This window comes from Saccostrea cucullata, unplaced genomic scaffold, assembly GCF_032062105.1.
Source record: "Saccostrea cucullata isolate Sc308-1 unplaced genomic scaffold, CSIRO_AGI_Scuc_v1 ctg216, whole genome shotgun sequence".
In the NCBI taxonomy this organism is placed as follows: domain Eukaryota; kingdom Metazoa; phylum Mollusca; class Bivalvia; order Ostreida; family Ostreidae; genus Saccostrea; species Saccostrea cuccullata.
The window spans coordinates 1,664-18,828 of NW_026929284.1; the positions used below are offsets into that span (position 1 = coordinate 1,664).

Genomic DNA, 17,165 nt, shown 5'->3' on the forward strand with positions numbered 1-17,165 from the left:
TGCATGTACGAGGGTTGTCCAAAAAGTTCGTGGACAATTACGTTTTCATGCGCCCGAATCGAAAGATCCGAGGCGTATATTGTTTTTGTCCTGTCTGTCTGTTTGTCTGCAAACTTTAACTTTCGCCATAACTTTTGAACCATGAAAGATAGACTTCATATTTGGTATGCCTACTCCACTAATGAAGCTCTTTCAAAAGATACCAAGGTCAATGACCTTATGACCTTGACTGTGACCTATATGCTAAAAAAGGAGGTTTTATTGCAAACTTTAACCTTTGCCATAACTTTTGAATCATAAAAGATAGAGACTTATTATTTGGCATGCATATTCCACTAATGAAGCCCTTTCGCATGACACCAATGTCAATGACCTTGTGACCTTGACTGTGTCTTATATGCTAAAAATAGAGGTTTTATTGCAAACTTTAACCTTTGCCATAACTTTTGAATCATAAAAGATAGAGACTTATTATTTGGCTTGCATACTCCACTAATGAAGCCCTTTTGCATGACACCAATGTCAATGACCTTGTGACTTTGACTGTGTCTTTTATGCTAAAAATATCTTTTTTGAACTTTCACCCTAACTTTTGAACCATGAAAGATAGAGACTTCATATTTGGTATGCATACTCCACTAATGAAGCTCTTTCAAATGAAATGAAAGGTCAATGACCTTGTGACCTTGACTGTGACCTTTATGCTAAAAATATGGGTTTTTTTTTAAATTTGTTACCTCCGGGCGCATAGTGTTTCACAAACACATCTTGTTGTTAAAATAAATGGTTCTATACATATCATTTGTGTATCAAAATATTTCTTAAGAAAAACCAGTCTGATAGATTTCATTTATATTGATGTAACTTTCTATTTTTATAAAAATCGGGGTCTTTAAAGGTCGCAGATAGTGCGCACGAAACAAGGTTAAAATGCCATAAACTTTGAAATAAAGTGTTTGGATTAAAATGAGTATTTTTTATACAAAACAAGTCAAAGCTTAATAAAAATTATATGTAACACAAATAAAAAGGCTATAATCATTTTTTTTATATCTTAAGTATCGCTTACTATGTACAAAGACAGTGGAAAAAATGAACAAAAACCCACAAGAACATGTGTCAAAACTCGACAGAAAAAGCGACGTCGGCCGCCCGCGCGGGACAGCGTCCGATCGAAAAATTATGTTTTTTAAAATACGGTTGAAACGACGTCAGAGACAAAATATTTGTTCAAAGAACTCAAAGTTGGTAAAATATATTTTGTTTAATGATTTGAGATATGTACAAACGATTTTTCAATGGTGCGTAAAAATTTCAAGACATTACAAGGATTTGAAAACACAAGTTATTTCATGATATTGGATATTTCTGTGTATACGAATAGTTTGTATTGATGACGCTCATAAATTATTATGTATTGTTTTGAATCTTAAAAATTAAATAAATTATAATCTATATTTAAAGATTATTGCTGGCACTTTGCAGTGTGACATAATAATAAAATTGTAATGTGTGTTCATGAACAAGTATTAAAAATTCAATTTCCAAATGTTTGACGTTATAATGAAATTAGCTCAACGTCAGACTGTCCCTGGTCCGTGCGCACTATCCGCAACCTTTAAAGACCCCGATTTCTACAAAAATATAAAGTTCCATCAATAAATATTGATATACATCAAATATATGTAAAACCATTTAACAAAAACGTCATTGTCCAAGAACTTTTTGGACAACCCTCGTAATTCCAAAAGATATGCGATATCTTAGCGCCAACAGAAATACAACTTTGAGAAGAATGTTTTTTAAACATTTGTTATTGAAAATATCGCTTAAGAAAAGAATTTGATAAATAATATTTACTGTATATAAATTCGATTATTGTGCAAAAAAAAGTGCTAAGTGCAAAAACTCTTACCTGCATTATAAGTACTGGGTACATGTACATTCTAGGGAATTAGTTTCAGGTTTCATTTGGAAAGTTCATTATAAAATATTATTTAAAGCAGTTTTAAGTAACTTTCATTACGTTGTTTATAAAAAAGAACAAGAGGCCCACGGGCCTTATAGGTCACCTGAGTATCATGTAACACCATTGCTTATCATAATTATAAACTTGGCATGCTTACACTATTTACTTAATACCCATAGGACTAAGGAAGGTCAGAGTAATAAAGAGATAATGCACTTCCACTTTATAACCAGTTGTACACCCCACCCCAAAAGAAGCACTGCCCCTGGAGCCACATATTTCAAAATTTTGGAAATTTTTTCATAATTTTATTTTTCATCATAAATGGTTGATTAATACCAAATAGAAGATTTCAAAGCATTAATTTATTTTTAGACTATGTAACCCCCCCCCCCCTTCCGATACCTCTGACCCAGTGGGCATATGAACCATTTTGCTAGATGCACCTTTCTCCATCATAAATATGTATACTTGGATCATCAGCATAATACCCAGGAGCAAAGAAAAAGATTTTCAAAGAATTAATGTATTTTTACTATATAATCAAAAGAGCCCCCTCCCCCCCCTTATACCAAATGGAAAAACCTCTGACACAGGGGCCATGAAATTCACAATTTTGAGACAGGCACTCTTGCTCATCATAACTATGTTCTTAGTCAGTTTATTTAAAACCCAGGAGCAGAGATGAAGATTTTCAAAGAATAAATGCATTTTCACTATATCATCAATACAGCCCCGCCCTAACACCAGAACCCCTGACCCTGGGGCCATAAAATTCACAATTTTGGAAGAGCCACTGTTGCTCATCATAACTATGTACTTAGTTAGTTTATTTAATACCCAGGGGCAGAGAAGAAGATTTTTGAAGAATTAATGCATTTTCACTACATAATCAATAGAGCCCCGTCCTAACAGCAGAATCCCTGACCCTGGGGCCATGAAATTCACAATTTTGAGACAGGCACTCTTGCTCATCATAACTATGTACTTAGTTAGTTTATTTAATACCCAGGAGCAGAGAAGAAGATTTTCAAAGAATAAATGCATTTTCACTGTATCATCAATAGAGCCCCGCCCTAGCACTAGAATCCCTGACCCTGGGGCCATGAATTTCACAATTTTGGTGGAGGACTCAATAGACATTACATTCATGCTAACAGTTTGCTTGCTTGATGTCCAGGAGTAAAGACGAAGTTTTTTAAAGATTTCATTAATTTTAGTGATTTGGCCCCACCCTTCAGGCCCCAGGGGGGCAGGGACCATGAAATTCACAATTTTTGTTCCCCTTCAGCCATAGATGCTGTATACCAAATTTGGTTGAAATTGGTTCATCGGTTTCAGAGAAGAAGCTGAAAATGTTCAAGTGTTAACACATGACGCACGACGACGGACAAAAACGGATAGCAATAGGTCACCTGAGTGACTCAGGTGACCTAAAAATTTAGATTTTTTTATTCTACAGATAGTCCTCCATACACTTAACAAAGGTGTCAACCTTGACATTTTTCATAATTAATGATTTTAAACTATATACTGTGATATTGATAATTAAATCAAACGCTGAACTCATAAAAGTGTATGTATGAAATAACCTAGTATTGCATAAAACTTTCGTAAAATCACTAAACTACATGTATGCATGATAAAAATGTATGATAAAAATTGGGGAGAGTCTATACATTGATAACAATTTAGACAGTTTGAAATCAATTTACAAAATCCGTTTCCTGTAAAGTTTTTGTTACTTTCCCCACAAAATATTATTTATTATCTCCGTCTTGCTACAAATCTTATCTGAAAACTATGAATAAAGTAAGAAAGTTGTATTTTCTTCCATAATTTTTATTGACTAAAAATAATTTGTAGTTTCATTCTTTGAAATGAATGAACTACTGAAAGACACTGGGTGTGAGTGGGATGAGTTTATGAAATGACGGCTCTGTACGGCCGTATACTGTCCACAGTGGGAATGTTCATCTGACATCCCGGACAGGAGAAGTTCGGATCAGCCTTAAAATTACTCTACAAGAAAAGACAACCAGAAATATATCAATATCAAATACATGTATATAATGATAAATAGTGGTAAATGGTTCATTCCAAAATAATTCATAATACTGTAACAATAGATAAATATATAGAAACAGTTTTTTTTTTAATATTATGGTGTCAAGTCTATAAATTGTTGTTATTATTTTAATCTTTTATACTCCCATGAACAGAGAGTTGCAGATGCATATATCATTAAAAAGGATGTCAAGTACATTTATATACCTTTTATCCCAATCTCTGTACTAAAGCACTTTTTTATTTGAGAAAACCTTCTCTCCATGGATCAAGGTAATTTACCTGTATACAGTAGTAACAGAAGAGGTGGGGACAGCCAATTTCCTGGGGGTTTGTGGGTACGTCCTCACACACAGCACATTCCATCACCCTAAGGCCGTCCTGGGCAGGGTCCTCGTGTCGCGGCAGGACGTGACGACGTACAAAGTTCTTCACTCGTTGAAAATTGATCAGAGGAAGGGTGAAAAATAGAAATTCCTTGATAAAAAAAACAGTTACAATTAATTAGTTTTAATTGAAAAGTTCTCACTGAAAAGCTAGATGTCAACATTTGAATATTTAAGCGTGCGTAGAATATGTCTTATTTGTTGTATACTACATTACTATACTAAGTCAGTAAAAGAAAAACTATGGCTCATGTATTCATTTTCTTATAACTTACAGAAAAACCATGCCAGAGCAGCTCCCGGGTCATATATTCAAAACTGACCTGCAAAAATAATGATATCTGATGGAATGATTGAATATTGATATAAGGCAGCATTTTCAACTTTGATATATGCATGTTCACATTTATGCTATACTTGACTGCATGATCACAATACGTTGGGATATATCTGTAGAGTTTGAGGAAGCACCTGTCGGATGCCTTGTCTGTTGGGGAACATGGCCTGGATTCCCAGCACTCTCTCTGCTATTGTCTGATATAGCCCTCCCCGCAGGAACACCAGGAAATTTACAACAGCTGCTAACTTCAGACTGATGTCCAGCCATCTTAAAAATTTCCGAATCTAAAGTAACAAAGGTACCAATTTTGATTTCAATGTATTCGTTCATTTGATTCAGTTTGTAACAAGAGTTGCCTGCTTGCTAACTTTTTCTAAAAAGATGTGGCACATTCAGATGTTTTGAAGACAATTGAAAAAACATTCTGAACCAATGTAATCACTATGCAGCAACCAGTCACCACAAGAGATCATATTGTGTACAATTCATTTCATCCTAGCTATTATAAAATATCACAAAACTCGTAATAATTTTACATTAAGTGTTTTTCACACACTGCATTTTACATACAAAATCATAAAGAAAATTTATTTTTTTTCCCTATATTCTGTTCATATACCTGCAATTGATACTGTGATAATCCCACAAAATTAATTAGGCTATCTGCCCTTTCTCTCAGCCAAGGACAGAAGATAAGAATGAGTCCATACAAAATTTTCTGTCTCCCAGTCATCCATGATGTCTGCTGAGTGGTGCCACTGTACTTCAGGTTCAGAATCTGTTGACCAATAGTGCTGTCGTGTACGTAAATAGTGAACTGAAACAGAAAATACTTGGAGTTACTTCCCTTCTCCTGAAAGGTGCACAGAAACACTTTACATCCATGCAATTGAAAATTGTTAACATTATCAATCAATCTCAGTTGTGTGCAATATTACATCAATACATGTAATCATAGTAATCATGTAAACAAAAGGATACCATTACAAAAGGAATGTGTAAAATTTTCAAAATTGCAATTTTTTAAAATAGTAAAACTTACTCAATGTGACCTTTTTATTTTTATAAAATTCACTTGAATTCAGGACCACAATCAATAGTAATAAAACCACAATTCATCATAAAATGTATGACCTCAGGAATTGATTTAAATGTCCAATGAATGTAGAGTGTAGCTGTAACAAGATTTTCATCATCATTAAATTACAGGGTTGTGTTTCAAAGTATAGGTTTAAATCTACATGACTGCCCTGACTGAGTTTTTACAATATCAATTTAAAACTTTTCCCCACATAACTGCCAATGGGGTACTTGTCTAAATTTTTGAGTCATTATTGTATCTAAATGTTTTTAAATGCTTCATTCATTGACAACCATCTTCATGCTCAATCTTGCCCCCCATTGTTGAGTCTTACCTCTCCCCACATTAGATCCCCCTTTACTCTTGTGACTTACCAGGCCCATTAAGATTACTAACACAAATAACCATTTATTTGTTTACCTTAATGAAAAGGCCATTGTCAGATTTTTAGAACTAAAAAAGTTTAAATCTAAGAAAAAGAGCTCAGCCTTTCCGTAAAGTCTACCCAACATGGAGAACAGCATCACAAAGAGAATATCTGTTGGAAAACGTCAGACTTTAATCACGAGGACCAGTCGGTACCAAAATGACGCCATGGAAACCCAGACCCAATCCTCTGAATCCTCCAGAACCAGTGGCTATGAAAGCTTGACCAATGGAAGTGTCTCCAATGGGCATCAGAGTACAAGCACCCAATCAGCATCACTTTTAGAGGGTCAAGGTTTAGACTTGTTACGGCGCAGTGGATTGGACAAACTAACATCACATGTGAGTAAAACATAATTTCTACAAGACCTTGACTCTAGTTTTGTTGACATAATGTACTACATGGGTTGATCCAAAATGTCAAAAGCATTCCAAAACCATTAAATAGGAGGTGCTCAATGGCTCTAGATTTTGTGAAAGTCTAAATTTTATTTAATGAAATAGAAGGAGTTAAAATTGGGGGTAAGAGATAGGTAACTCTAAACATAGTGGACAGGGGTAAGGACAGATGAACAGACAAACACATAAAAAGAAACAGAAATGATAGAAATAAAACTGACACCTATGCAATAGGTAATATGCATCCTGGCTATTATTGGTATCACAGACTCCACACTTTTTTCAGTGAAATCAGTGTCTAAACCAACCTGCACTGTAAGACAAATTTGTGTCGGAATAGATCGAGAGTTAAAGAGCACAGAAAACAGTAAAATGGACATGAAATACTGTAAACCAACTTTTATTCGCATGCGGCAAATTTCTGCAAGTTCCGCAACCTACTTTAAAGAGCGAATATTAATCGCTGAAAAGAATTTATTTTGTTTAATATTTGCAGAGAACGTTTCCATGGTTTCCCACTGAAAAAAGATTACGCAAATAAAAGTTAGTTGACAGTAAAGGTTGAAATTAAAACTGAAATTACACAGGTGCTGGAATAACAGTTTTTACTGCAAAAACATATATAAGTATACATGGATATCCTTCCCCCATTAGTTTTTAATTACTTTAAACACAGATATATTTATCTGAAAGACAGTTTAAAAACTATTTGCTGGTCTGTTTGCAGTCCAAATCATGAAATATTGATCATTTCCCACTGTTTCTGAGAAAAACAGATAAATTTTCTTTAGGACAGGTACAAGACAACCCTACATACATTAAGTGTGAGGGTTATTATACACCCTGTACAAGTTAATGACACCTTGTACTTAAAGCTAGTGAATAATAAATGATCTGGGGTAGGTCTGAAGAAATTGCATGCACTGATACTTGGGTCAGGTATTCATTCTGAACAAACTGATGTCAGTTATTTTGAAATGTTACTAATGCAAGCAGCAGACTATATATTTATTAATACTAAGTCCAAATAACTGAGGAGTAGAGCAATTCCTACAACCTTCATATAGCATTAATAAGTCATACATGTATATGGATATGTACTTTAATACATGTCACACATCAAGACAGGTAAATAAATGAAGTATGTATGCGTAGTATTTCTTTCATATATCCTGTTTTTCATAAAATATTGATAATGAACACACACAGTGAACCTAACCATTCTGCAAAACATTTGCTTCCAACCCTCCTGATACAATGCCACGTTTTTAAATATTCAAAGATGCAATAATTATATTTCCATAAAAGCTAGCTATTTTTCTAAATCTTCAAATCATGTGCTGATTTTTTGAAAATGTCTTTTTAAAAAACTATTTATGTCTTATTTAAAGAACCATAATATTAACTGAATATTGATCAATGTTTCCACAATGTGACAGAATGATAAGATCTCAGACACGTAAGATAAAGAAAATCTTTACAAATTAAGCTAAAATCATAGCTTAATCTAATCAAATGGTTCCCAGCTACCACCCAGAGCCCTGTCTGATATATTTATTTTATTCGTAACAAATCGTCTGATCTCAAAATACGCATACTTCGTATATTTACTACTTTAATCCTTAGAGTACAAGAAATTTCATTCAAAATATGAAAGAAAAAATATTCCAGTGCGTAAATTTTTTCAATATCTTTCTGCTGGTAATTGAATCGTTACATATATCTTAAAAAAGAGTTTAAAAAGTGGGAAACTAGGCATAAAGATGAAACAAGGAATTTTTTTTGTGTTTCTTTAACATAATTTTTAAATTCAAGCTGTAAAATTCCTTCTTAGGCTGGCCTTCAGATATGTTAACTTTTTAAAAATATGTTTCATTGTAGCTGCATGACTGTCGCTCATTTCAGTTGTTTTAAAAATGATTCCGTCCCCAGTAACCAACACAAACTTTGTTTTTAAAAAAAAAATGCTATCTAGACAATCTTGCTAATATGTTAAAATTGAGATTAAACATTTGAAAATTATATTTCATATCATTTGAATAAACTTAACTTGTTATTACTTCTCATCTCTGTGCAATAACTGCAGGGTGCATTCAGAAATATTTCCACAGGTAAATAAGAATTGTGGTGTTTTCTTGTTTTATTATATGTTCTTAATCACGACTCAATGTATGCAAATATGTTTTCATGCTGTGGCATGAAGTTGAGACATTGAAGTACACAGACTGTGTATTTAACATTCAGCTGTGCACACTAAGCCCCTATATAAGTCTGCCGACAATCAGTTGATTGGACGATATATTTAAATAATCAATTGTTAAGTGCAAGACCAATTAATTAAGAACAAAAGTAAAACTGAGTACAAGGTACTTTGATTTCTTGTAAGATATCTTCAATTTATTCCTCTGCATTAATTAACTCATTTTTTTGAATTTTATATTCAAACAGACTTTATTTTATTCATCTGCATTTAATGTTCTACTACCATTGTTTTAAAAAATCAATTTCAAATATATCATTCAATATTTAAAGTTTATTTCTAAAGGTGTATTTCAAGTATAGCTGTTTTCTGCTCTCTCCATTTCATGCTTAGATTTTAAAGATACAACATATACCAGTGAGGTAGCTTTAAATATATGATAATAGACAATCAAGCTTAAATTTCAATCAAAATAACCCTTAATTATATATATAAATGTGTCCTGCAAGAGAACAGTTTTCAGTTTATAAGTGTGCCTTATGGACTACAAATAATTCCTGCTATCAGCAAATCATCAAACTGAAAGTAATAAAGATTTCTAATTTTGCATTCTGGGTCTCTCCAGATTTATCTTAATTCTTCACTGATAAGCACCGAGAACAAGATCAATGAATGTACCTGCAGTACACAATGAATCGATTCCTCTACCTTATTGGGAAAAAAATCATTGAGAATTGGCACAGAGCCATTGATACTCAGGAAACATGTGGCACTTAAAGTGACATAACCTTATATGACTTCAGTGAAATAATAACTAGTTGTCCATTTAATATAAAATATAACAGCATTGTGCAGAATTCAGAAGTGGACCATTTTCATTTTAAAACAACCTGGACACTGAGATGCTTTGATTCTGTGCAGAAAAATTTGCATAATTCTGGAAATTTCAAAATCTAAATATGGATGACGGAGACACTCTAGAGGCCAGTCAAGAGGTGATGAATGGGAGTGGGGCCTCAAGCAGGGAATCTGATGAAATCCCTGATAAAATTATTATTGGGAGTGGGGCTACCAGTGGGCGTAGCTCTGCTGCAATAGAAATTGATGACATGGAAAATGGCAAGGATTTGGATGATGAGAAAGAAGATGAAGATACCACTGAATCAAGGAGTCAGAATGAAAGTGCATACAGGTCACCAATAACTAGTCTTCGGGCTCAGGAGAATGAGTATGAAGATGATTTTGACACAGAATCAGAAGATGAAGACAGGGGTGATGTTAATAGGAGACAGGCAGATGGTGGGAGTGATGATGATGATGATGAGGATGACAACATAGGCAGTGTCAGTGATGGCGATGTTTCCATTGATAACATTCAGAATGGGTACCTGGGGCTGCAAGATAAAGAAAGGGCTCCTAGCTCTAGCACTGATGAACTTATGGCTGGCTACAAAGATGGGGGCTCGGTGGTTAGTGACATGTTTTCTGACTTCAGTGGACGATACCACTCCCAGCTTAACACCTCCAATTCTGACCCTATGTCCTCCAACCTTGGATCCAAATTTGACCGTTTGAGGTCAGCCTACACTCGCCCAACAAAGCAAAAACTGCCAGCTCATTCAGCTGGATTGCCCAAAGTTCAAAGGTCAAGGCCATCTTATGGTTATTACATGGAACCTGATGAATTTAAGGTATGAAAATTTGGAAGAATAGAGCGAGAAAGAAAGTATGCACTGAGAGTTGATACTTTAAGATGATAGCTTCATATACACAACATGTACCTGAAGTATCATCTTTACTACATGTCCCATTAAAGCATTATGTAATCAGGACTTGGACACTGATAGCATTCTATTTTGTGATTCCTAGCAATACCTTCATAAATCAAATAAATCTAAATAAACTCTCCTTAAAAAACAGACAATATTAGGACAGTAAAACAATTTGTTGTTAAGCAACAGTAAAATATGCATGATCAATATTCCTTCTCTGGATTCAGCACCTTAAGGTAGTCTGATTCTGTGTGCATCGGTAAATGTATCAATGAATGCAATTTTTGCTTGGTAAACAATTTCTGTACTTGATCATCATGTTCCAAGTATGTGTAAGTTCTTCCTCAAACCGTATGTATATAACTTGAAACGTAGTTCCCATTTAATCTTAGCATTATAAATTCAAGTACTTGCAAGTAGTACAAACAGAGGAAAAACTGCGGGTGTTTGCATGAAATACTGAATCCAAAGGTTTTGGTTTAAAACAAAGCGATGGTTACTGTTCCTGAATAAAAAATTAATGTAAAAATTCAACATAGGATAAAAACTGCATGTAGTACTGTCAAAATTTTAACTTCCATTCCCCTCTGTAAGGTTTTATGTATACATGCAATAGTATAATCTATCTAGATTAACCTTCCAAAAATACAGACAGCTGCAATAAGATGTGCAAAAGTAGGGAACATGTTAAGACATAGAAGGATGTGTTAAGATGAAAATAATGAGCTCACTCAGCTCACACAAAGCTTATGAAACATCCGTCTTATTTATCTTAATAAATACATAAAACATGCTTTATTTGCCAGTGCATGAATTCAAATTCATCATTTACATCTATTATAATCTTATCATAGATATGCATAAATGTGTATTTAACAATTTGAATTTTGCAATACCCGGTATTGATGAATACAATAATTCAAATTTGTATGATTCATTTAACTAGATCCACTGCATACTCACAGATGATGAATCTGAACCATATTGAAAATATCCTGAGATCTTAGTGTATTTAATTCTTTATTCAGCAGTAATTTGCATGCAATTGTAATATACTTTTTTGTATATATACTGGTAGTACTTAATTATGTTCAATTATGAATATGTGTATAAATTTTCCAATCTTCTACTTGTTTAAACGGAATATATTTAATTCAGAATATCTGACATTTTAAGAGTACATTCTGAACAACTTACGCAGCTAGCAGGGTAAAACTGATACAATCTGTTTGGCACGTTTTAAGTTCAAATAGGGTCACCTATCACAGTATGATAAGGGATTGTTGAAAACCAAACAATGCTGCATTAAATTCTTTGTGTAAAAATAATTAAACAGCTAACTTAGATACCCCTGAGAAACATTGTATATTTAATTCATTAACTGAATTTAAATTATCACGCAGTATCATTTATATTAAACCTGTGATTCAGCATTTAATTTTAAAGTTTCTTTAATTGGATGTGGTAAAATAGGTTGCATACAAAAAAATTAAGTTCATTAATATATAATAAATACTACACCATAAAACTTGTGTCATAATTACAATACATGTAAACTATATGCTTACAAGATATTTTTGCCTTTTTTTAGCCAAAAATGCATTTATCATGTAACATTGGCATAAGCAAGCCTGACATCATATAAAACAGAATCTGCAATCAACAGAAAAGAACAAAAAAAAATCTCTTTTTGGTTTATAGTCAACAATCTTTTCCTTAATATCAATGTAAGAATTAATGTGTTCTTTTTCTCCTTGAACATAAACCCAGTGTCATGTCATCAATGCTGCTCACAGACTTTTTTTACATGAACAAATGAAGGCTATGCTAATACATATATTTTTTATACTTGTAAAAAGACGAGTCTTCTCCATCTTCATTAACCCATTTTCTTATAAAATCAATCAGAAATGAGAGACCCTAGTCAGTAACTTTCACTTTTCCTCTTCGTCAATCAATAGTTAATTGAGATTTTATTGATTATAATGTGTGATGTGTTTCTACTTGCTGTTGCTCGCTGCAGTTTAACAATGAAATAAGAACTGGTACATTGTATTAACTACCCAATATAGCTTCATCTTTTGCATATCCAATTTTTTTTTAATTCATAATACATAAGTTTATATTTCAATATTGCAACTATAAACAATTCTGCATAAAGAAATTAAGGACATGTTCATGGCAACATGATTGATAGGATTTTTCAATGTAAAGAAAACCATTTCTTTAACTTATTCTAACTAATCTATTATACATCTATCTGTCTTGACATCACATGTAATCCAAATGAAATTTTTATACAAAATTCAGATTGATTCTCTGTCATATTTACTCTGACAATTTATATAACAAATGGTAAATCCATATGGATTTTTTTAGCATCATTAAAGTTAATACATGTAAAATAATTTCAATGTTTAACTCCTCTTTCTATTTTTTTCATTGGTCATTCTGTGTGGTTTGGAGAGTGAATTAGTATCAATATCTTTTCTCAAAATTAGCACCTTTTTTCTTTTTTCTTCTTTTTTTTTTCACTCCCAATTTCAAAGTTTAAAGGGAGAAAACTCACATACTGAGAACTGAATATTCATTACACAGAATTGAATGATCTTCTCATCAATATTTCGTATCTTTGAAAGCATGTATTAAAAGTTAAGTAAAAGTTTCTATGTCAAACTAACAAAAGTGTACATTTACATGAATAATATCAATTTAGTGAGTGAGTAATTATTTAAAAATCATTTTAAAACTTGAAAATTTAAATCAATTTAAATCTTTATCTTAAGATTTAACTTTGCAAAAGGCCCCATCCCTATTCTAAACCACGAGGCTATAGAAAAAGAGCAAGGATTAGATGAAATCTCTTCAATTTAAAAAAAATATTTATTGGTAAAACCTTTTAGACCTCAATCATTCTCCACTTTGCACAGTATAAACAAACAACTTCATAAAAATGTTCAAAGTTTATGCCTCTTTACATAATTTAGCAATTTGCATTTCTTGTCTGGTGAACTAAGTCAAGATTTACTGTTACAAAGCCCTTAGCAGGGGCTGCCAAAAGCATAACCTATCAAAACCAAGATGCTTAGAGAGTTTTAAATGTGTACCACTTGTAACAAACTTTCTTACTGCGGCATGTGTAACATCATATTGTATTAATGTCACATAATACTGGTTGTAAATAACAAATATATAACTTGCATGGATCTTCAGGAAAAACTTCACAATACAATAGCCATCAGAAAATGTCAAGGTCTTAAAATTATGACAAAACTCTCAACTATATATTAAGAAACTTTACGTGAAGTTTGATGTATCCTGAACATTTTCTTTTGTAGTAAAATTTTCACTAAAGGTAAACCCACACAAAAAAAAAATGAAAACTTACTTCAAGGTCATAGGAAAGATCAATTACAGAAAATTAAGGCTTGAATTGTTATCACCAGTAAATTGATGATGAATATATAACAGGTGTAATAGGAGAGGAGAAAATGCAGACCGGGATTCGAACCAGGGCCCCCCTGAAACTCCAGCCAGGTGCTTTACTGACTGAGCTATCTGCCCACCGGCAATTGAACCCGGCTGAACACCACATACCTCCCTCCTTAAAGGTCTTTGGTCCCTCAAAGACCCCAACCAAGGCCTATCGCTGGCAGACCTCTCACCTGTCAGTTCCAGGGCATGGCAAGGCACAAAATGTAATGGGAGAGGAGAAAATGCAGCGGACCGGACCTGGATTTGAACCCATGCCCCCTGAAACTCTGTTCAGGTGCACTACCAAATGAGCTCTTAGGCCACCGGCGATTGAACCCAGCTGACCACCACACAGATTTGAAAGATGGAGGAACAGGAGGGGGATGTCAGAAAATGGATATCCCCAGCCATATTCATGGTTGGGCATAAAATTTATTAATAAATTTCCTCAAACACTTTAAGCTATAAAAACTTCTGTCTTTTCCAGAGTGTATTTAACATACACATTCAGCTTCTAGGTAAACATATTAAGTACTTACTCTCCAAATCAGACTCTTTATTATAGCTGTTACTTCAGGGTCATAGGTCACCAACACATTGCTCTGAAAAAATAATTCATAAAGGTCATATACTGCCCACTAAAGCAAAATCAGCTCTCAGTGATGTAGGTTTTATTCAAAGGTATCTAGCATTTATCTTTACCATTTTTACTGCATATGGTGTGATATGTTATGATGATTTCAATATAAATAAAGGATCTCAGAAATTTTATGTTCCCTTCAAGGAGCTCTACATAAGATTCTCTGATTTTAACTTTATGTAAGCAGTGTAATTCATTTTATATAAATGAATTTCAGTCTCAAACTTGTCAAAAGGTACATTCTAGTACAGTTGTAATTGTTTGTTCCTGCTTACATGCTTCTTGATTAATATTACATTTATTCCTTCCAAAATTTCTGAGGAAAAAGATAATGAGAGAATTAACTAACTGAATCTGTAGATGACTAATATAAAATGACTCATTACCTTGTGGTACCTGAATATCTTGTTCAGCTGTGCCTTTATGATATGTACAACTTCACTATCTAATTCTGAGGCATCCAACTGTAAAATAAAATCAAATCCATTGCAATATTCAGATACATGTATAAATATGAACATCACATGGAATGGTTTTAATTATTGAATGTTTTAATAGCAACACAATAAACACAATCTGACATTTATCAACACCAACATTTGCTGTATTAAATTTTAAGTACAAGTCCCAATACATCATGCGATTGCAAAACTGTCATGGCTGATGAGGAGAGTAAACACACAAATTTATTTTAGCCAGTTTTTGTTAGTTAATAAAATTTCAACTTATATTAAAGAAGTAAAATGAATGTAAACAATTATTTTGCCTGCAGTCTTGTACAATTGTGGAGATGCTGTGGAATTGTAGCCCTCTCCAGAACTGAAAATATCAGATAAAAAAATTGGGAGAAGGCTACATTATTGTACCTAATCTGTGCTAGCTCTAATTGTTGTACTGTCAACATATTCTGTGTAAAGGTAAGGCAATCAACATGATCAAAGTACAAAATGTCAGTCACTCACAAGTTCAGCTCTTCCAAGTCTAAAACCACATAATTGAACAATGATGCCATCCTGAATTACTCCAGCATGCTATAAGCTCACAGAGAGATACTTTTGACTTGGCATCGCTTAACCTCTAGTATCCATTGTAAGAATTTTTGCCACTGAAATCCCAGTGGAAATAAAATGATTTGGGATTTTTGAGGGGATAAAAGGCATTTACAATCTTATTAAGGTTTATTTTTGATTGATTTGTTCATTATTTTTAGCGCAACCCTTTTTTTAATGATCTGAAATCAGTTCGGAGAAGTCTGAAGATCCAATGTGATTTGCTACACTGCAAGTATATGGGACGTATTCTATCTGTGATGATGGCTTGTCCCAAGACACAGTTAGATTTTTCTAACTAGTAGTCATAACCCTAGATAAAATGTTCTATTGTTAAAATGATATTGTCCTACGGACCTGGTTTTACGATAGAATTTGTTCCGTGTATTCGTAATGCACACTCACTGCATTTTCTGCGAACAATTCAGAGAGTTTCTAATGTAAACATTGCAGGTAAATTTAAAGGGAGAAAACTGTTGAGAAAATTAGTTGAATTTTCGTCTTAATATGGGTTATATTATGGGATAAAAGGCATACACAATCTCTAAAAGGTTTGTTTTGATTAATTTGGTAGTTATTTCCAGTGCAAATCCTTTTATATTCTTCAAAATCGTTTCGGAGCGGATCCGCTCCGATTTGCTACACTGCTAATATATGGGACGTATTCTAACTGTGTTGAGGGCTTGTTCCGAGACACAGTTACTGTAGATTATTCTAACTAGAGTAATCCTGAACATGCTGAAAGTCAGAATAGAGAATTTAATTCTGAATTATTTCAATTAAATCACTCGTATTAAATCAATACTAATCAAAATCCTAGATTTGCCTCTAACTTGTAAAGATAATGGCATATTTTGTTTCCCGTTTCATACATTAATTAAAATACTTACTTGGCTAACTCGAAGGGCTGGCGTTTTATTAATGGAGTCCGCCATTTTGTAGGAAAGACCAAACGTGTTTTGTAAGCTCTATTGCTATTGGATAAAATTAGAATGTTTAATAATTTTTCCAATGAACACTAGGCTAAAATATTTTATTCATGTATCTTATATTTACATTAATGATATACATTAATGATATTTATGTGTAGACAATTATTTTTTTCTTAAAATAAAGATTTTTAAACCCGAACATTCTAGACCTCAACCCAACACGATATTGTCTTTCCGGAAAGCTACATTCGAAATCTTTTATTGGGGGGGGGGGGGGGGGGGGAAGAAACAGAAAAAAAAGAAAAACAAACAAACTTTGAAACAATCACTCACTCATTGTCACAACACTTTTGCTTTTGGGGAACTTAGTTGTGCTATTTCAAAAATGTGAGACAGTCATGCAGTGAAAAGTTCACAGCCTATATATTTA

At 33.3% G+C, this 17,165-nt stretch overlaps 2 protein-coding genes across 4 annotated transcripts in view; one reads left to right on the plus strand and one right to left on the minus strand.

The window, feature by feature from the left end:
* Positions 1-3,775: 3,775 nt before the first annotated feature.
* Positions 3,776-16,774, minus strand: LOC134280299 (peroxisome biogenesis factor 2-like). Its single transcript, XM_062762706.1, has 8 exons — positions 16,694-16,774; positions 15,141-15,218; positions 14,654-14,716; positions 5,382-5,579; positions 4,894-5,046; positions 4,698-4,745; positions 4,319-4,513; positions 3,776-3,991 (listed from the first exon to the last, which is right to left on the minus strand). Exons 1-8 carry the CDS (start codon positions 16,736-16,738, stop codon positions 3,893-3,895), a joined length of 879 nt encoding a protein of 292 aa, XP_062618690.1. The 5' UTR covers positions 16,739-16,774; the 3' UTR covers positions 3,776-3,892.
* The window catches only part of LOC134280298 (rootletin-like), a 52,599-nt gene continuing 45,123 nt past the window's right edge, over positions 9,690-17,165 (plus strand). For 2 of the 3 annotated variants that reach the window (XM_062762700.1, XM_062762701.1), the window contains exon 1: positions 9,690-10,559. In XM_062762700.1, the coding sequence (XP_062618684.1) occupies positions 9,828-10,559 (732 nt within the window). In that variant the 5' untranslated portion in view covers positions 9,690-9,827. The remainder of the gene's footprint in view (positions 10,560-17,165) is intronic. The other variant, XM_062762702.1, reaches the window with a different exon arrangement.